This window comes from Pinus tabuliformis, chromosome 5_2 (assembly GCF_031772625.1).
Source record: "Pinus tabuliformis cultivar Carrire ecotype Pingquan chromosome 5_2, CPIR1, whole genome shotgun sequence".
Classification (NCBI taxonomy): domain Eukaryota; kingdom Viridiplantae; phylum Streptophyta; class Pinopsida; order Pinales; family Pinaceae; genus Pinus; species Pinus tabuliformis.
In genome coordinates, this window is record NC_142306.1 from 743,050,725 (window position 1) to 743,072,725 (window position 22,001).

At 38.5% G+C, this 22,001-nt stretch overlaps 1 protein-coding gene across 2 annotated transcripts in view; it reads left to right on the forward strand.

Moving 5' to 3' along the window:
- LOC149161374 (D-Tyr-tRNA(Tyr) deacylase family protein) overlaps window positions 1-22,001 on the forward strand; it is a 272,307-nt gene that overhangs the window by 210,322 nt on the left and 39,984 nt on the right. The window contains exons 4-5 of one of the 2 annotated variants that reach the window (XM_089436975.1): window positions 19,251-19,281; window positions 19,524-19,664. In XM_089436975.1, the coding sequence (XP_089293101.1) occupies window positions 19,251-19,281; window positions 19,524-19,664 (172 nt within the window). The remainder of the gene's footprint in view (window positions 1-19,250; window positions 19,282-19,523; window positions 19,665-22,001) is intronic. The other variant, XM_089436976.1, reaches the window with a different exon arrangement.

Here is a 22,001-nt window from a genome sequence, read left to right on the forward strand (position 1 = left end):
ATGCCAATACAGGTTGATGAGCTGGAACAACCAACAGTTGAGGAAGAGAGTGAAAAAATGCGGGATCGGGAGCTTGCTCAGTAGATTGAGCAATTGATTGAAGTGATAGACATGGAGTTGGAACAAGAGCCACATAATGAAGACACTGACCTTATCATCTCTTAGTCTCCACCAATTCCAGTGTTAGAACTAATCCCGAGCAAGCAAGGAGATGTTGTTCTCCTTGATAATGATTTAGTCATGGACGTGTACAATATATCATTTGACGAGTTGCAGAAGAAGACTGTATAGGCGCGGAGGAAGCACTTTCCGGATGATCACGCATCACTTGCATTCATCAAGGAAAGGGTGATAATGTCGGACACCAGGAAGCATTGAATTGCCATTGCCCAAACTAACTTGGCCTATGCAGCAGAAACAAGCTCAAATGTTCAACACTTGACGACTGAGAATGAAAAACTGGCAAAGAACTTGCAGGCTGTCAGGAAAGAGGCAGAACAACTCTGAGCATCAGAGCAGAATGCAGTTTCTGCATTGGGAGAGATGAGGACAACGATACTTGCTGAAGTATCAACACTTGGTGATACCATGTGGAAGCTCTATGACGAATTTGTCACCGTGCATAAAGTAGTTGTCCGTGTGCATGGCCTACAACAACGGAGCAAAGAGTTTGTTCAAACTCTCAAGAACATACATGCTACCATCGCCCATGTACAAGAGTGGACAATGCAGTACAAAGGGGCCCCGCTTGACTTAGCAAAGAAGATGAAGCCACAGGCAGAGCTAGAGAAAGCGAAGGTCCGAATGTTGATCCAGAACTACGAGCAGCTCGCCCCATTCATTGGTAGCATACAGGCCTCATATGTGTGGTTGTACAATAGTTTGGATGTCATGGTGAGAAAGCACAGGATCTCACCGATGTTAAACCCAAGAACCAAGTCCTGCTAGAGATTGATGAGTACATGGAGAAGCTAAGGCGAGAGGCCACCGACGAACACTTGGAGCTAAATGCACATAACATGCAGAAGTACATCAGTGGTCCTATCAAGTTCAACACCATGTTGCTCATGCTTCAGAACAAGTTGTATACAGGTTCCAAGACCATATACCTTGATTCCATGGAGGCAAGAGTTTGCTTCCAGAAAGACACCATCAAACATTTTGGGGACACCATCACAGAGTACCAAGCTTGGCACCAATATGTGACCGAGAAACACCAATTGGATGTTGTTGAGTTGGCATTTCCCCAAATTTCAGAATCACAGTGTTGTGTCTTGCTAGGTTGTGTCTAGCTTATTTTGTCTTATATGGGTACATGTGGAAAATGTAATATAATTTGTATATATGTTGTGAGTGAAATTCCAAGTGTCATTAGTGGAATGTGAAAAGTCTTCATGTTATGTTATGAGTTACTTGCAAAGAAGTTGAAGAGTCATGAGGGGAGTCAAAGAGTCACAAAGGGGAATGTCAAGGGTCACCCCACCCTTTGTTATAATTAGAACTTCATAACTCATAAAATAGGCTTTTGGGAGCCAAGCTTTTGGCTAGGCTTAGGCTTAGAGAAGGTTTGGGAGTATTGTGAAGAGCCTTGGCTTCTCCATAGCGTAGAGCGAGTATACTTCTTTGGAGGAGCAGGTGTTCTTGACTGTAATGTTCCACTATTGGGGCTAGTGGTCATCAATGGTGTATGTATGGATGGAACTTTCACTTATAATAATAATATCAGAGCCAACACGCTTTCATGCATATGTTGTTAATGTAGTTTGACTATTCTGGTTGCTTTGGAAATGTATGTTATTTAACTTACGCATATGCTTATGAACTACTTTGTATGCATTTGTATGAATCCTGTTGAATGCGTGTTGTTGGATTAACTCATCACTTTAATTTGTGGACTATTCTGCATTTTAGCTTGTGATGACACTTCGCTCGTGTGTTCCTTTTAAGTTGCGTACTATTATAGGCTTCTAAGGGGCACACTTCCTTTTTCCCTCCATGTGTTATAATCTTCATGCATCGCACTCGACTCTCCGGAGGATCACACACTTGCTCTCACCCAAAGTTATCATTCTTTCCTCTGCGCGCTGTCACGGTGAAGGCATTACACTACCACCCACTGTTATGACTCCTACTCCAAACAATGTGAGGTCTAGTTGGGACTTCACATTAGGGAGATCCCTTGAATGTTGGTGGGTCTAGCACCATCAACAAAACTGTATGAAAAGTTCTGTGCACGAGTAGAGGTTCCTTGCAGCTTCAGACGTCTTTCCTCTTCATCCTAGTCATGACAAGTGAGTGATCTGGTGCTTTTCTGACCTCAACCTTGCCATAAAATATGTGAATGGAGTGTCTTTTCTGGTGGATATGGACCAAAGAAAGCAAGTTTCTCCTCATCTCTGGGAGGTATAGAACATCATGTAGAAGAAAGTCTGGAAGTGCAAGCAGTTGAGCCTGATGGTGCCAAGCCCTGATGGCTTGAGTTTTGACTTGTCTGCAAAGTATATTGCTCCATCAACATTGTTAGTGAATTCTTCAAAGAAATCTCTTCTAAAAGTCATGTGGTAAGTTTCTCCTCAATCAAGCAACCAATCATCTTTCCATGAAGCAAGTAAAGCATTGAATAAGTCTTCAGTTACTCCAATGTTGCAATGTGCCACGACATAATGAATAGGCTCAAGTTCTTTTCCTTTCCCTTTACCAGGTTTTTTACCCTTCTCTTGATTTCTTTCCTGCTCGATTCTGTCCCAAGGCAACTTACATGTGGATGCATCATGTCTATCTGTTTGGTAATTTAATTGATGTTAAATTACTTGCATGAATTATCAACTAGGGCTAGTAAACTGATGAAGTGTATGTGCACTGTATGTGCTAAGAGTCTTTGTCACTCATTTAATTCCTAAGTTAATCTGAGTTATCGAAATGCACATGTTTTTCTATAGTTATGTAACTTATACAAAATGAAATCAATTCTACTTTACTTGCTTGAATAATGATCACACTCACACTTTCTTTAAAATAAAATCACTCTTGCTCTTAAAATCACACTTGCTTAACTATGAAAAATCACTCTTGAAAACCATAACTGCTTAAATGTAAATCACACTCAAAACCACACTTGCTTAAATATGAATCACACTTGCTTGAATGAAAATCAGAAAACCATACTTGCTTAAATGTAAATCACACTTGCACTTAAATCAAATCACTCTCTGCAATCACATTTAAACGAATATGTTCTAACTTAAAGAAGGATTAGTTCTGTAATTGAAAATCACTACAATGTAAAGCTTATACTCCTATTGCTATGTTAGATTGTACTCTATCCATGTGCATCTGAAATCTCTCTTCACCTGAACAATAAAATGATTAGCAGAAGCAATCTCAAACTTGTATCTAAGAATCAAAACTTAATTACTCAAATGAATTGACAAAAATCTATAGGAAATATAAACTGAAATACTAACTATTAATGAACGAAGACCTTACTATCTCGAGGGGGCCCTCCTACGAGAAGTAGGTAGCACTATCAAGCTTTCACAAGTTAACTATCCACGCATTGAGATCACACAGTAGAATGGAATCGAAACAAAGTTTTTATATATCAAAAACAGAGTGCTTACAAATAAAATTCAAGTTTGTTTTAGCCATGCTGAGAGGCATATTTATAAAACCCTTATGCAATAAATGTTTTCAGAGCTTCACACCTATGCTAATTGACATTGGCTATAATTAACTGAAGAGATAAGATATCGTAATCTTGCTCATGATTTGCTATCAATGCAGCAAATCATGAGGCGGAAAATTTGCATCTTGCTCGCTTGATTCACCTTTCACGATGGTTGACTTATCCTTTGACCAAATTGATAGAGTGCCTTCTTCATTGATCCAGTGTTCGCAAATAGAAACAAATCGTTGTCGTAGTTAATTTTCAACTACCCATGTGCCTTGTTTCCTGGTTGCGGCACCGCAACCTATTAAACCTTAGACTTAGCTGCAAAAACATTAATCAATTGCAGAATCGTTGTAATTCGGTAGCTCAAGTAGATATTAAGTTAAATAATAAAGACAAATGACATTTATGAAATATAAGATGATTATGTACCTACTATGCTTTCAACCTTGTAAATTGATACCCAAATTATAGTTATGAAGGTCAAAAAGGAAGGATTAGAGTGAAAAAGGGTTGTCAAAAAGAAGCAATTCTGGAGTTGAACACAATCTCTATTGCATCGTATGCAATTAAGATCCAAACTTTCTCCTTGGAAATGTTTGCCCCCCCTGCCTCTAAAATTCTTCTTCCTTCCTCGTCGACCACCTCTTCCTTTAGAAGAATCATGTGCACACTGAGGAGTTGTCTTTTTCCAAAAGCCTTCTCTCTTTCAACAAATTTCTTCTCGAGGGAGTCAAAGGTAATCTCCTTAAGTTTGCCACTTGTTTGCAATGAATCAAGATAATCTGAATAGGTGGGATATAGTGCCTTGACATAAGCTATGAGAGGAATATCTATTTCAACACCGGTGGCTTTTATGTCAAGCACAATGGATCTTACTTCTGATGCTAAGGCAAGAGGGTCATCATTTTTCAATTCAAGATTGAACAACTTAATGATCAATTGAACAACTTCAAGTTAAGAGTGTGAGTCATACAATTCCTTCAACTTCTTTAAGGCTTCAAAGGCATTTGAAAATGGCGAAATATGTCAACTCACCTTTTCATTTACCGAGGTTGCAATTAAGGCATAGACCTTGCTGTTTTTGTTTCCCAAATGGCAAGCTCCTTGTTTGAAGTGGGTTTTTCAGGTGCATTGTCTCCTCCATCACAAATTCCTTTCCAAAGCTCATTGAAAATGAGGGTGTCTTTTATTTTTTGGGACCAACCATGATAGTTCTCCTTGCCAGTCAGAACTACTCCCACTATGGAAATAAAGGAATGAATCATAAAAATTGATCTATGCCCAAACTAATTACAATAATTGCAAGTCTTTGTAATGAAAATAATTGGCTGTCTTCAAAAAAGTCGTCAACATACCTTCATACGCCATGCTTCAAAATATTTGTTTTTCTTTTTCAAATATATGTATAAAGCAACACCCCAATATAATGTGTGAAGCCATATATATATTCTCAATATAATACATATAACATTATATTTCACCTATTATCATTCACCATATGGCATGTAACATATGTATCAGCCTTATTAAAAGTTCATACCATCAAACCAAGAATAAATCTAAAAAAAAATTGTTCCCTGACATATTTCGGTCTTCAAAAGTCAACATACCTTAACCATTCAACGCATTCAATTTTGGCACTTGGAATTTTACACAATCGAACACCACAACATCTCTATCCAGCACTCGGGTACCTCTAGTTCGAGTGATAGGTTTAAGGTTGGAGCAACGGTCATACAATCCAGTCAACCTTCACATAGAATGCAACCAATCAACCTTCATGTAGAGTACAACACAGCCCAAGCAAACATCAGAATGAAGCAACCATCTTCATTGCACCATTCAACACTGCATATACACTTATGAATAGTTTAGATGTAGGATTCATGTGTCACAGTTTGCACGCACCAACTGTTCAAATGCATGAAGCACTCACCAGTCAACAAATAGGCCACGTAAAGTGGTGACCTTCCATAGTAGTCTTCCAACAAAGACAACGAACAATCATCACTTGGTCTTGTATTCCAGCCCACGCTTCCGTGGCGACACCTCCTAGGCAACACCACCAAGCTGAGCAACCAAGTCTCAATTCATAGCGAGGATGGACGATTCAATGGACTCAGAAGTTTTGCAATGATCGATGTACACAAAGATGGAAGTGTAGCGTTACTTGTACAACCTTCCAAAATTAGCAAAGACAGGTCTGAGCGATAAAGGTGTGGCAGATTCGGAATTGAAAGAGAGTGGCAGGACAAATGAGGACAATGGTAGGAGTTACAACAAAAAAAGCTAATTTGGGAGTTGGCTCTGATACCATGTCAGGCCAGGGGTAACTCCGAATGTAATTGTTGCATTTGCACTATGATAGAACATAAATATATACACTGAGAGGGAGATTATTGGGTTTCATCTCCTAATGTCTCTTCTTCTTCTAGTTCCCTTTGTTTTGCTATTTACAATATTTACATGGATTTGTTAGGATATTCCGACACATAGGAAATAGTTAAGTACAACCTGGTCTAGTTTAGAGTTAGGCATAGAGTTAGGTAAAGTGTGTTTCTTTACCGTTGTACATATTGTAACTTACAATCCGACGGTCACGATATGTAGTGATTCGACGGTTCATTCTCTCCTCGGTATTACCGACACTTGATCCGTGGCTTGACACCCGATTGGTCCATGAGTTCTATTTAAAGCGCATGGAGGGTCATTGTTCGGGTAATCCGTGCATGAGAGAAGCTTATGTAAATTTTCATTCTTTGATTAATAAATTGCCTGTAGTAGCCACGTTGGCGCAGGCCGTGGATTGTTTCCCTCTTTGAGGGTTTTAACCACGTCAAAAATACTGGTGTATTGATTTGTGATCTGGTTGTGAGCGGTGTCCTTTTGGTGTTTTTTCTGAGGAACTTACCCTGTAAATTCCTACATGGTATCAGAGCTATTTGAGGGCCGCGTCCGTTGGTGATCCAAATCTGAAGCCGGTAGAACTGCATGCGGCTGTCGTTTCCTAGATCTGCTGTTTCTGACTGCTTTCGGGCCGAGAGGACTGCTCTGTTGCGTTCGGAGCATCTGTTCCAGTGAGGAACCCCTTTCGTTTCACGCGAAAAGGTTTCCGGTAGCCCTAGCTGCGTCATTTTTCAGATCGGGAGGTATACAGTGTTTTTGCAGTTTACTGTTATTTTCTCTCTGCTTATTTCGGTTTCGGTTTATTTAGCCTTTTTTTTAACCGGATCTATACCTTTCATTTCTGCGTATGCTCTTTGCCCTGCGACTCTGTGCGATCTGGGCAAATCAGAAACAGAAAGGAAGGATTTTTCTCATGCGTATGCTCTTTTCCCTGCACCTTAGTGTGATCTCGGAAAATCAGAAACATTGAGAAAAATATTTAGTTTTTCGGCTAAAGCTAACTTTGAGATTTTTTTTTTTTAAATATCTAGTTTTTTGGCTAAAGCTAACTTCGAGCCGCAAGGTTCGTTTTTCTTTGCATATTCGTGTTGGGTTTTGTGTTTTGTGTTTTGTAGGGAAAAAGAGCTTTCTCAAGGCAAGCACGCAAACCGAGGCCCCCCCCCTCCCTCTCTCTCTCTCTCTCTCAAATTTTTTGTATAGATCAATTGGTTCAAAGCTATTTTAAGAGAGTAGAGGTCTTGGGTTCAAGTCTCCATTTTGTGGGGGCGGATTTTTTCATTCCCGCACATTCGCGCACTTTGCCGGCAACTTCAACAATTTTTTTTCAAAAAGCCATAACTTCTTCATCCGGAAGCCTTTTTCAGAGCCGTTTTTTTTTAAACAGCCTAATTTTTCGAGATCTATCCATTGGAACACTTACTTTCAGCATCTTCAGCTTCAGTTTTAAAAAAAAAATGGAAAGTCCATGCCAAGTCATTCTTGACAGCACTAACTACTTCCAATGGATAGCCTACATGGAAGATTTACTTAGAAGTAAAGGTCTCTACAGAATAGCCACAGACCAAGAGAAGAAACCAAAAGATGAAGACAAGGCTGCAAAATGGGAAAATAGACAAGATCAAGCACGTGGTTTGATAGGGATGTCTATTTCTCCTGATCTTAGATTCCATATTGCAGAACTTGAGACTCCTCATGAAGCATTGGAAAAAATCGCTAAAGTTTTTGGGATTAAAAATGAAATTAGAGCCCATCAACTTGAAAATGAGTTGCTTACTTTGGATCCTAATAATTTTTCTTGCATTGAAGATTTCTTGTCCAAATTCAAGACCCTTAGATATCTCTTGGAAGGTGTTAAGGTTAAGAAAGAAGATGGTAACCTTATTTATTCCATCCTTACTAAGTTGGGACCAGCCTACTCTGTATTTGTTTCCACTTTCCATTCTACAAGGGAAGCTTTCATTTGTCAAGGAAAAGACTACAAGGCCCCTTCCTTTGACTCCTTTTGTGATTCCTTAATAAGAGAACAAGAAAAACTCTTACACCTTGGTCTTCTTAATCTTGGAAACTCTTCCACGAAAGCGTTAGCCGCCCAGCAGCAACCAAATTCAAAGAATCCTAAGAAGTCATATCCTCAAAAGAATGGTCCTAAACCAACTCAGCCTCAAAATGAAAGATCATTTCAGCAAAATGATAAGACCAATAAAAACAAATGGAAGAAGACTGATAGACATTGTAACTTTTGTAATCGAGATGGCCACTTAGAATCTAAATGCTTTAAGAAGATGGAAGCCTTGGAAGCCGCAATGAAGAAACATAACATCCATGTGGAGCCTACTTCAACTTCAACTTCCGGAATGGCACTTTCTGCATGTCGTTGTCAATCATCTCAGTCTGGTTATGCATTAAATGTATCTTCTTCTTCTCATTCTCATGAGTGGCTCATTGATTCTGGAGCCTCTTATCACATGGCCAAAAACCAAGCCATGTTTTCTTCTTTAAATGATTGTAACACCAAAAATATATATGTTGGTGATGATAGATCTCTTAATGTTGTAGGGACTGGAACTGTTCATCTAGACAATGGTCAGTTTAATGATGTATTATGTGTTCCAACCTTATCCTGCAACCTTCTATCTGTATATCAGATAACTCATTCAGGTGAAGGTAAAATTGTTGAATTTTCACCTCATGATGTTGTAATCAAGGATCTAAGAGATCCTAAACAGATTCTAGCTACTGGTATTGCTGATGATTCCACAAGGTTGTATAAGTTTCACAACTTTGGGTCATCAAATCTTCCCTCAGTATTTGTTGCTCATAATGATGAAGTGAGCAAACTTTGGCATGAGCGATTTGGTCACTTAAACTATCGCTCCCTTCAGCATCTATGTAAAGAAAATATGGTGACAGGTCTTCCTATGGTATCTTGCAGAGATGGTGTTTGTTCCGGATGTGTACTCGGAAAACATCATCGGGACAGTTTTGACAAACGTGCCTCTTGGCACGCCTCAGCCCCTTTACAGCTTGTGCACAGTGATTTATGTGGTCCTCTTCCTGTTGCTTCATTCTCTGGCTGCAAGTATTTCTTAACTTTCATTGATGATTTCTCCAGACGCACTTGGGTATACTTCTTAAAACTCAAGAGCGAAGTATTTAACACATTTTTGGCCTTCAAAGCCTTTGTTGAAAAACAATCTGGACATCAAATTCTTAAGCTAAGAACTGATAATGGTGGAGAATATGTTAAAAACACATTCATCAACTTTTGCACCGAAAATGGAATTCAAATGCAACATACTGTTCCATACACTCCACAACAAAATGGTGTAGCTGAAAGAAAAAATCGCACCTTAAAGGAAATGGCTAATTGTATGCTGCAATCTAAAGGACTCAGTCTTAGTTTTTGGGCCGAAGCAATTAATTGTGCAAATTATATAATCAATCGCACTCCTACTAAGGTTCTAGAGAATATCACTCCAGAAGAAGCTTGGAGTTCCATTAAACCAGATGTAAGTCACTTTCGTGTTTTTGGAAGTGAAGCATGGGCCCATATTCCAGATGAAAAGCATAAAGCTTTAGAACCTAAGAGTGAGAAATGTACTTTTGTTGGATATTCTGAAGATGTAAAAGGTTATAGACTTATTCCATTTAAGTCCAAAAATGTTATCATTAGAAGAGATGTAAAATTTGATGAAAATAAATCGGCCTGCGAGCCTAGTCCGGCGGATGTGCCACCTCTTCCTATCTCTTCTACTTTTGAAAACATTTCTTCTTCAGATGATGAAAGTGAGGATGATAATCCTCCCCCACCTTCTCAGGATCCTCAACTTCCAAGATGGGTCCGTGCTACTCGGGATGCAGCAGGTGATCTTGCCGGTGATCCTACAGATCAGCGACGTACACGTTCTCAGTTTGAAAGAGCCTCTTCTTTACTGGCTCAAGCTCCAGTAAATCATGATCCTGACACTTTTGCAGAAGCTTCAGGCCATCCACATTGGGAAGCAGCTATGAATGAAGAATATCATTCATTGTTGGCAAATGATACATGGGATCTTGTTCCTCTACCAAAGGGACGCAAACTTGTTAGATGTAAATGGGTTTACAGAACCAAGTATGGACCAGATGGGAAAGTTGATAAACATAAAGCTCGTCTTGTTGCTAAGGGCTTTTCACAGGTTGAAGGCATTGACTACACTGAAACCTTCTCCCCTGTTGCCAAAATGAACTCTATCCGCCTTGTTCTTTCCCTTGCTGCCTCTTTAAAATGGGAAGTCCATCAGATGGATGTTAAATCTGCCTTCTTGCATGGGGACTTGCAGGAAGAAATCTATATGGAACAACCCATTGGCTTCATACAAACAGACTCCAGCCTTGTTTGTCGACTTAAGAAATCCCTTTATGGTCTCAAGCAAGCTCCTCGGGCTTGGTATGCCAAAATGGATAGCTTTCTTTTAGAATCTGGCTTTTCTAGGTGTTATTCTGACAATACTGTCTACACCAAGAAAGTGGGCAACTCTCTTATCATCCTTGTTCTTTATGTTGATGATCTTATTCTTACTGGTAGTGATCCCAACCTTATAAACCATGTGAAGTCCAGCCTTAAAAAGAAATTTGAAATGACAGACTTAGGACACTTACACTATTTTCTCGGTCTTCAAGTCTTGCAATCCAAGGAGGGTATTTTCCTTTCCCAGTCCAAGTATGCTTGTGATATTCTTCGTCATTTTCACATGGAAGACTGTAAGCCAACCCCTTCTCCCTTTCAGTCTGGAGTCAAACTTTCAGTCTCTTGTACTTCTCCTGAAGTTGATGCTACCTTATACCGTCAACTTGTAGGAAAACTCTTGTATTTAACCCATACTCGTCCTGACCTTTCCTTTGCTGTTGGCCTTGTTGCTCGTTTTATGCAAAACCCCCGTGAAAGTCATTGGAAAGCAGCTAAAAGAATACTTCGTTATGTTCGAGGTACAGTACAGTTTGGGATTCATTACAGTGCCAAAGCAGCTCCTTTATTAGTTGGTTTCACTGATTCTGATTGGGCTGGTGACCCTGATGATCGGAAGTCTACTGCCGGTTATGTCTTCACTCTTGGTTCAGGACCTATTACATGGGCTTGTAAGAAACAGGCTGCCATTTCTCTTTCGTCAGCAGAAGCAGAGTATCGTGGTGTCGTGGAAGCTAGTAAGGAAGCCTTGTGGCTTCGTCAGATCCTATCAGAGTTTGGCTTTGAGCAGCAGCATCCAACCACACTTTGGTGTGATAATCAAAGTGCCATTCAGCTATGCAAAGATCCAGTCCAGCATCAGCGCAGCAAACACATTGAACTACACATGCACTTCATCAGAAAGCTCATTCATGACCATGTTCTTGAAGTGCAATATTGTTCAACAGATGATCAGGTTGCAGACATCTTCACAAAGGCTCTCACAGAGGCGAAGTTCACTAAACTTCGATATATGCTTGGAGTTCAGGAAGTTGTCACTAAGGGGGGATAGTCTCTAGTGCCTCCTTCCTTCTCCTATTGTGTCATATTTGTAAATCCTTCAATCCTATCCCAAGTTGTTCTTAAGGGGGGATGTTAGGATATTCCGACACATAGGAAATAGTTAAGTACAACTTGGTCTAGTTTAGAGTTAGGCATAGAGTTAGGTAAAGTGTGTTTCTTTACCGTTGTACATATTGTAACTTACAATCCGACGGTCACGATATGTAGTGATCCGACGGTTCATTCTCTCCTCGGTATTACCGACACTTGATCCGTGGCTTGACACCCGATTGGTCCATGAGTTCTATTTAAAGCGCATGGAGGGTCATTGTTCAGGTAATCCGTGCATGAGAGAAGCTTATGTAAATTTTCATTCTTTGATTAGTAAATTGCCTGTAGTAGCCACGTTGGCGCAGGCTGTGGACTGTTTCCCTCTTTGAGGGTTTTAACCACGTCAAAAATACTGGTGTATTGATTTGTGATCTGGTTGTGAGCGGTGTCCTTTTGGTGTTCTTTCTGAGGAACTTACCCTGTAAATTCCTACAGGATTTACCTAATCCCAAAGATTAGGTGTTAACAAAATATCCCCAGAAAAACCCAATGTGGGAGGCAACAAAATTTATGAGTATAATAAAAATTTTCGCCAAACTAGTGATTCTATTGAAGAGAAATACTGACAAAAATGTACCAAGGGATTTTACACTCTCTCCAAGCAATCTCGACACTTAACTGCCTCTAAAAATCAAGTTGTCCAAATCCTTTGCGTAGGCCCCGCATCACCTCTGCGCAGCCTGTCAAACGCTCATAATGGAATTGATGTTAATCAAGCTGTCCTGCCTACTACGGATTGGGAAACTGTCTCTTTGGCACTCTGGAAAATCCTCCCGGCCTCTGGAACTGAAAACAACCTTCCCTTAAGCTGAATCGAACTTCTCCGCTGAAGCAACTGCGCAGTCCTTTCGTTGCTTCTTGGACAATAATTTCAGCTTCCTCTTTTTGACTCTCTGGTACTAGAAACTCCTCCAGAAATCTACTGTGCTGCCCCTCTGCCACTTGCTATTCGATCATTGGCTCAACCTCCTCTTTTTGACTCTCTGGTACTAGAAACTCCTCTGAAAATCTACTGTGCTGCCCCTCTACCACTTGCTACTCGATCACTGGCTCAATCTCGCTGTCGAATCTCCTGTTACTGCAAAATCGAATTGCCTTGATCACTGAGTATTTGCATTGGTGTCTTTACTCCTACACTTGCGTCCTTTCTGGATCGAACTTCTCTCCCTGCTCTATTTCTGCAACTGGGTAGCTCGAATTGCCAAGGGACTCGCTGCTGCTGTTGCTGTGTCCCTTCTGGCTTGAACTTCTCTCCCTTGCTCGATAGTTCGATCTGCCAAGGAACTCACACTACTAGTGTGTACTCCATCTACCCATCGACCTCCTCTTATAATTTCCATTTGGGACTCCAATGACCACAATTAAAACTTAGTCGATGGTTGAGATCATCTCCAAGTCGATCCATGTGGGTTTCTAGAGAATTCTCACCTTTCTCAATAATTACTATTTGTTAACCATTTTTCCTAAGTTAGACTTAATAAAATTTTAATTATGGTCAATTAATTTAAGTGAGCCATATCTAGGTGGGATTTCCAAAAACTATTTCTGGGTTTTGGAGAACTTCTATGTTTTAGCCTCTCTACAAAGCCTTGAGACTAGAAAACCATCTGATTCTACAAAAACTAACACTCCCTCTTAGTGAGGAAGGTATTCTCTCCAACTAGTGTTGCACAACTGTCACAACACCCTGTCTTTGCAATATCCTCCAACCACGCTGTTGATGTTTGACAACTGTTGCTACTTGCCACTGTCCACCAACTACTACACTAATTCTGATTCATTTGCCACAGACTGTAGCTGAGCCAAACTGTTGCATCTATGCTGCCGCTGATATTGCACTGTACAACCTGTACTGCTGCCAACTTTGCAACTCAATTAACACACCCTCTCAACTGTTGTTGCTACTACTGCAACTAAGAAGCATCCAAACACTGAATCAACTGTCTCTCTGTTGCAAATGTCTCTTGAGCATCTGACCATATTAGCCTATGTACTGTCCATTGAGAAAACTGCATTGCTGTTGAGCCTCCTGCTTTGCTATCAACGCTGCTCTACGCTCCTCGACATCTAACTACCACTAATCTGCAACTATCACTCTGGAATATGACTACATCAACTGACACTGATCCTCCTGCTATTGCATACTGTGGGCCACTATAGCAAGGGTAATGATCCATGAGGAAGCACCATCCGACACAAACACCATTCGATGCTCACCTCACTAGACTTTGCCCAAATCTCTGCGTAACTCTGGGACTAAAGTTCCATATCGCCCCACCTCACTCTTGGAGGTATAGATGCAAACATGGCAAAATATTCCTCCAGCCTCGAGGACAACTTGCCTATCTCGGCGGATTCTGTCGCCTGATCTTGCTTCTCTTGCTTGTCCTTCTTCATCTGAGGACACTGAGTATTGTAGTGGCTAAACTTGCCACACCTGAAGCACTAGATATTAGATAGATTATTGTTCTTCTTCTTTTCTCCCTGCGAGCCTTGTCCCTGACTGGGACCTTTTACTTTCCCCTTTGATGCAAGGGCCACATTGTCTTCTTCCTTCACACCTTTCGATCCCTTGCTACTGCAACCGTTGATGGAAACCTTCATTAAGGTTCGACTCATCTCTTCTTGCTGCAGGTCTGACCACATCCTATCCCACCTTGGTAATGTTCGCGTCCCAAAAAGCCTTGGATGAATATTTCCCATTCCTCGGAGACACTGTTCAGGGCCAAGCACACTAGCTCTGTATCTTGAGGCGCTTCTCCTACAACTGCAAGCTCGTCTCAGATATCTTGAATTCTGGTGAGAAAGGGATTAATGCCTTTACCCTTCTACATCCTAGTGTTCCTTAGCTTCTCTTTCAAGAACATCTTCCGCTGCTCAGAAGGATTCTGTTATAGCCATGAGAGAGCATCCCACATCTCTTTGGTAGTGTTCTTGCCAGACATATATGAGACTATATGGTCTCGGACTCCATCCAGGATCATCCACTTCGCCTTGGACATCTCTTTCTTGTATTCTTTTAGTTGATTTGCATCAGTAGGAACTGGCACAACATTCTCTGCAAAGGTTTTCAAGCCATGCTCATCTAATAGGAAGGACATCCTAGCATTTCAGATGATAGAGTTGGAAGCTCCTCCAACCTGTCCTGATCTCTAAGCCCAGTTGTGACCATATTTGCAAAAACTCGAATTAGGATGGAAATCTCTTTCTTTCTCTTGCTTTGTTGCTAGCTTTGCTATTTGCACTCCCTTTCTGGAGTGAGAAAATCTACTTGCTGCAACTGGAAATATTGGATTTCTGTATTAACAACCATCTGAGAGAAATATCCCTCTGTGTGTGCACTTTCTCTTCCACCCAACACTGATTTTGCTCTAGCAAATTGCTGTAAAACCCAACTGTGCCCAGACAAGAAATATGCTTTGTGAAAATATTAGCTGCTACTCCCTTTGCCTGTTGGAATCAATTTTCTGGATATGTCGAATTTTCTGCCATCTTGCAACTAAAAATCGAACCCTTTGTCCCGCAATTCGCACTGTCTGGCTAGGCACTGCCCATCCCCAAAATTTTTTGTCCTACTGCTCCCTTTGAACAATGAAATTTTCCGCTTTCGACTTTGAGCCTCTTGTCTATCAAATATGCTCCAATACCATGTGAAAATTCCTTGAAATGTAGCAAGTGGAATTAATTCTCCTAACTAATTAACAATTTATTAATTTTTTGATTAATATCAAATTAATGACACTGCAATTTGTTCACAAAATAAAATAAATGTTGTGGAAATAAAAATGTTGGAAACTGAGAAATGTTAGCACGCACACAAAAATTATGACACTGTTTTTTTTGGACAAATGTCCCCAGAAAAGCCCAATGTGGGAAAACCGGTGCAACAGTGAGGGTTTTTATTATTATGCAACAACGAAATTTCTGAGTAGAATAAAAAATGTCGCGAAACTGGCGATTTTATCCAAGAGAAAATACTAGAAAAAATATACTGATGGATTTTTCCCTCTCTCCAAGCAATACCAACACCTGACTTCCTCTGAAAAGCAAGCCGTCCAAATCCTATGCACATGCCTTGCATCACCTCTATGCAACCTGCCCAATTCTCAGACCGGAACTGATGTTAATCAAGCCGTCTTGCTGGCTGCTGATTGGGAAACTGTCTCTACGTCACTTAGGAAAATTCTCTTGGCCTCTACAATTGAAAATGACCTCCCCTTTAGCCAAATCGAACTGCTCTATTGAAGCAACTACACAATCCTTGTGCTGCTTCATGGAGAATTATTCCGGCCTCCTCTTTCTGACCCTTTGGTATTAAAACTCCAGAAATCTATTGTGCTGCCACTTTGCCACCGGCTACTCGATCACTGGCTCAATGTCACCGCTGAATCACTTGCTATTGCAAAATCAAACTGCCTTGATCACTGAGTATCTGCATTGGTGTCTTTAATCAAGCCGTCTTGCTGGCTGCTGATTGGGAAACTGTCTCTCCGTCACTTAGGAAAATTCTCTTGGCCTCTATAATTGAAAATGACCTTCCCTTTAGCCAAATCGAACTGCTCTATTGAAGCAACTACACAATCCTTGTGCTGCTTCATGGAGAATTATTCTGGCCTCCTCTTTCTGACCCTTTGGTATTAAAACTCCAGAAATCTATTGTGCTGCCCCTTTGCCACCGGCTACTCGATCACTGGCTCAATGTCACTGCTGAATCACTTGCTATTGCAAAATCAAACTGCCTTGATCACTGAGTATCTGCATTGGTGTCTTTACTCCTACACCTGTGTCCTTTCTGGCTCAAACTTCTGTCCCTTCTCGATCTCTGCAACTGGGTAGCTTGAACTGTCAAGGGACTCAGTGCCGCTGCAATGCCCCTTCTGGCTCAAACTTCTCTCCCTTGCTCAATCTTTGCAATTGGGTGGTTTGGTCTGTCAAGGAACTCACACTACTGGTGTGTACTCCATCCACCCATTGAACTCCTCTTATAATTTCCAGTTGGGACTCCAACTATCATGATTAAAACTTAATCGATGGTTGAGATCATCTCCAAGTCAATTCGTGCGAGTTTCTAGAGAATTCTCACCTTTCTCAATTAATTACTATTAATTAACCATTTTTCCTAAGTTAGACTAAGAAAATTTTAATTATGGTCAATAAATTTAATTGAGCCATCTCTAGGTGGAATTTCCAAAAATGATTTCTAGGTTTTGGAGAGCTCCTGTGTTTTAGCCTCTCCACAAAGTTTTGAGACTAGAACACCATCTGATGCTACAAAAACTAACATGGTCAACCTTATTAGGTGCTTCCAACCCCTAAGGTAAAGTGATAGGTCCAAGGTCAACCCTTTTGTCCATAGGTGTTTGTGATAATGGTTGCTATTAGAGGGGAAAGTATTCCTGGTGAGGTGCCATGGCCATGGGACCAATTGATGGGGTCAAGTATTATGAGTGTATATATGTGAAGAGGGAGCAATTGTGGTGGCATGAGTCACGTCACCCATTTTTCTTTTTCCACCCCTCTATTGCACCTTTACTTCTTTTTGATAATGCTTTGATGAGATGTATAATTGAGGTGCTTGAGCTTGCATTTGAATGGTTTAGCATTTACTACCCCCTAAGATGAGACAACTTCTCGCTCATCAGGGTTGAGACATTGCAAGGGTTCTGATTTGATGTGATGGAGCATCTGCTTTGGAACCAGATGATGGCTAATGAGGGGGGTAGAGCTGAAGTTAGGCTTTTTCCCTTGTGCTAATCTTTTTTCTTTACCATGTTTTGCATTTTACCATTATTTTTATTTGTGGCGATTCTATGCTTTTAACTTTCTTTTAGTTGCATCAACTTCTTAGGGCAAAGTTTTCTAGCTCTAATTGAAGGATGAAGACATGAAGGTGCCAATCCCAATGAACCAATGACAACAAGCTCAAAGGATGGAGGTGGTATCAAAGGAATGATGTGAAATAGAATGTGTTAAGTATGGAATAGGGTAATGGACATGTTATTTCAATCCAAGACTCCCAAGTAGTGCCCTTCCTATACCCTAAATCCTCAGAGCTTGTCCCATTGGAATAGGGTCAAAATTCAAAGACAAACCCCCTTAGCAAGGTGAAAGAATAAGTTTATAGTGAAGATCGATCAATCATCCAGATCACCCCTTTATTCTTGTTGAAATTGCCAAATTATTAAGTAAAAGCGCTTGATTGCAAAATGGTTGAAGTACCTGACAAGTTGTGACCTACCTTCCTTCAAGGGGAATGCCAAATGGTGAGAGGTGTCTGAAAAAATGAGTGGCAAAGGAAAGTAGCATATCATCATATATATGAGCTATTAGAGGGTTGCTGGTTAGCTGGCTGTCCAAATCAGGAGAAAAACTTCTCCTATGGGTCACTCACATTTTGGTGGGTAACATGTACCATTCACTATGTCATCGAGTGTTCATCTTGCAATATCCTTTATTTGGTCGGCTACAATGAATCCAATTGGGAAAGAAAAATGATAGTAGAAAATCGTCTTTGGGTTATGCATTTCATCTTGCTATAAGTCCAATTTCTTCTTGTAGCAAAAAGCAATTTTCTATTGCATTTTCTGATATTGAAGTTGAATACAAAGGTGCAACTTTGGCTACTCAAGAAGAAGTTTCTACTTGATGAATTGGATCTCCACCAAATGCTACTACTACTATCTATTGCAACAATCAAATCATTATTGAATTGAAAAAGATATCGTTTTCCATGCAAGGTTAAAGCACATTGAAATTCATCATCATTATGTGAGGGGGAAGATGCAAGGCATACAAGTAGAATAGAAGTTTTTCAAGGCTGAGGAGAAAATTGCGAATCTTCACCAATTGTGTGAATGAATCTAAGTTTGTGAGGCTTCATCATATGTTAGGGATGAGAGAGATTGGCATTAAGGGGCTAATGCTTGAGATTTAATGCATACTTTAAATCTCATCAAGTTTGATGATGAACAACAAATCAACTTTTGTAGGGGTATATTGGTGATAAAGTTAATTTAGAGGCCAATTTACCCCTTCGTGTGGCTCCATATTGCTTACCTTACGTGGCTCCTGTGTTTGTGATCTCATTGCGTATGTCATGGATGTGTATATATTCTCAATCCTTTTTCATATTAGGAAACATATTATTCTCTTTTTATTCTCACTAGTGCACGTGCACCTTTAACATTTATTGGGTTTCTTCTTTTGCATCACCTTTCTTCTTCCATTGGATTTTGGTTTGTTTTATAAATTTTTAACAATAATATATATATATGTATATATATATATATATATATATATCTTTGATTTTGATCCAATGAAGTCTACTATTTATTTGACTATTAAACCTAATAGTATGGTCAACTTGCATTTTGATTGATAGCTTAGTTGTATATGCATCTTTGAATGCGAGTTTATCCATGTGTGCCATGATATCTCTTTCTTTGTTGAAATTTATCTACAAATATCATACATAAATGTTTTGTAGACATCTTAGGATTTTAGGTAAAAGCATGAAGAGATTTTGAGGTTTTGTAGATTTTTGTGCTAAATGCAAATCTATCACTACATGTGCAGGTTATGCAAAGAAACTACGAAGTTCTTCTAGGTATTTCATCGTCTCCTTTTGTTTCATTGTTGCTTATTTTTGAGTTGGTAGGTATTCAAACATCAGCAATCCTCAGAAAATAAGTCTAGTTCAAATTATGAGTATAATGGAAGAGGTCTTCGTCACTTGGATTTTGTTAGATTATGATTTGTATGTGGCAACTCTAGTATAATGTTTCATTCGGCAATATTTTTGAATAGCTACATATTTTTTTTTCCTTTATCTTTGTTTCTATATTGCAGTTAGTCAATTTACTCTTTATGGCGTACTCAAGGGGAATAAGCCAGACTTCCATGTGGCTATGCCACCGCAAAAAGCAAAACCTTTCTATGCATCTTTGGTAGAAAAGTTTTGTAAGGCATACAGTACTAATGCCATAAAAGGTACACATCAGATTTAATGTATTAATTATTGTTTGTTCTACAGTCTACTTATGCAGTATAAAATATACAACTAATTACATTATTGTTTTTACCTTTTTTTAATCCCTACTTCATATACTTACATCAAGAAAAAAAGAAAAGGTGGAAGGGTATAGAAAATGGTATTTACATTCTTTTCCTTACAGCAACAAGAACAATGATATAATCTAAATAAGCACCAATGTCTAACAACCCTGCATCCTTGTTTGTTCTCTGGAAGCTATTTACTTGACTTCACTAACATTTTGTACCTATCTTGTAATTATTTTCTATGTGCAAACCTTGGCAACACATTCATAATCACATGTGTTGAAATTGGCAGCTAAGGGATGAATTTCCTTGAATAAAATCTCATTTTTGATAATATTGGAGTGACTTTCAAAGAACAGAAAATCCTATCTATCATTTCATGCATGAATTTCCAAAAATAGCGAACCACCTTGCTTCAATTGGTAATCAAGTATAGATGATGGAAAATCACTTAACTTATCCTTAATCAATCTTAATTGTTCAATTTTTACTTAATCATCAATATTATTATTATTATCCTTATGATACTATAATATTATTATCAAAAAGGAAATACATGTCACCTTTTCTTCTTGGCACTCAATCATGTCACTTCGCACCTCTCTCTCTTTGATGACATTCGTGACTCTCTCTCTTAATGGATTCACTGCACTCCTCTTACATTGTCTTTAATCCTCTTACACTCATTAAAGACTCGTCATAAAAGATTCCTCTTACGCACTTTTCAATGCATATGTTACACTCTCTCCGTTATGGCATGAGTTTCAAGGCATGCATACCTCTCCTTTTAAGGCATAAGTTACGAAGTGTTAAAATTGGCAACTAGGGCCATGTTGTCGCACAGATTGTCACGACAATGCTCAGACCGGGGCCTGTCACCCTGATCCTTGATCTCTCCGTTTAAGCCGTCTCCCGCGGCTAAGGGGGGTAGACCCTATGGGACAATGGATAACCGTGGACCAGTTGGGTTGGGAGACAGAGCAAGGTGATTTAGCACTTGATCGATTTTAGGAGTTAATGTACCAGTGCCTTATGGAGTTAATGATTAAATTGTTTATCAGATGCTGCAGAAATATGGACTTTGTAATTCCACCATTAACAATCATTTATCAAATAACCCAAGCAATGCAAGATATTCAACAAACGCACAATGCCTAAATAATGATTCAACAATTAAATTTCTAAAGAATGAATGCTTAAACAACCACGAAATTTAAATGCTGACCAGATTTCAAATAGTTAATCTCCAGATATAAACATTTTAAGCACATTTAACTTCACCACAACAGAGAAAAGATTTAAAAAAAAAGAATTTCCAATTTTTAAATTAGCTTTTTTCAAATTTTTTTAATTTTTATATATTTTTCTTTTTATATTTTTATGTTTTTTTGTAAATAAAACAAAACAAAACAAAGCAAAGCAAAAACCAAAGTCTAATCTAAAATCTAAAAAGAACCTTTAGATGCCCCTTTTTTTTAATTTTTTATACTTTTATTATTTTTATATTTAAATTTTAAAATTAAAAATCAGGAAAAATCCTAAATCTATTCTAAACTAAAATTCTAAAAATAAAAAAAATAAGAAGGAACCTTTAAACCTTTTATGATTTTTAATTTTTTTATGAGATTTTTGTAGATTAAATGAAAATCTAAACCAAAATAAATCAAACTCTAGAATTAACTTTTTATGCCTTTATATATATATATATATATATATTTTAATTTTCTAAATAAAACAAAAATAAGCAAAAAATAAAATGAAACCTAAATTTATTGACACTAAATTGAATTAAATAAATAAATATATACAATTAAATTGAAATTTAAAAACGAAAAATTATTAAAAAATCTAATTCTAAAAAAAACAACTAAAGTCCTAAACTAAACTAAAACTAAAAAAAAAATTAAAAGTTAAGCTGAAAAAAGAACAAATCAAAAATCTTTTTTTATTTTTAAAACATTTATGATTTTTTTAATTTGTTATTTGTTATTTTTTTATGATTTTTGATTCATATAAAAAAAATAAAACAAAACTAAATCTAAACGTAACTATATAAAACTCTTAGACAAAACTAAAGATTATAAAAATCTACCTTAACACATGAACATATATATATATATATATGTATATATATATATATATATGTATATATATATATAATCAAACCCATAAAAAAAAAACCTTAACCTAGCACCGTACGCATATGTCAAAAAATACTCACGCTAAATCTTTACAAAGTAAAAATGCGTTCATAATCCTATTTTTATT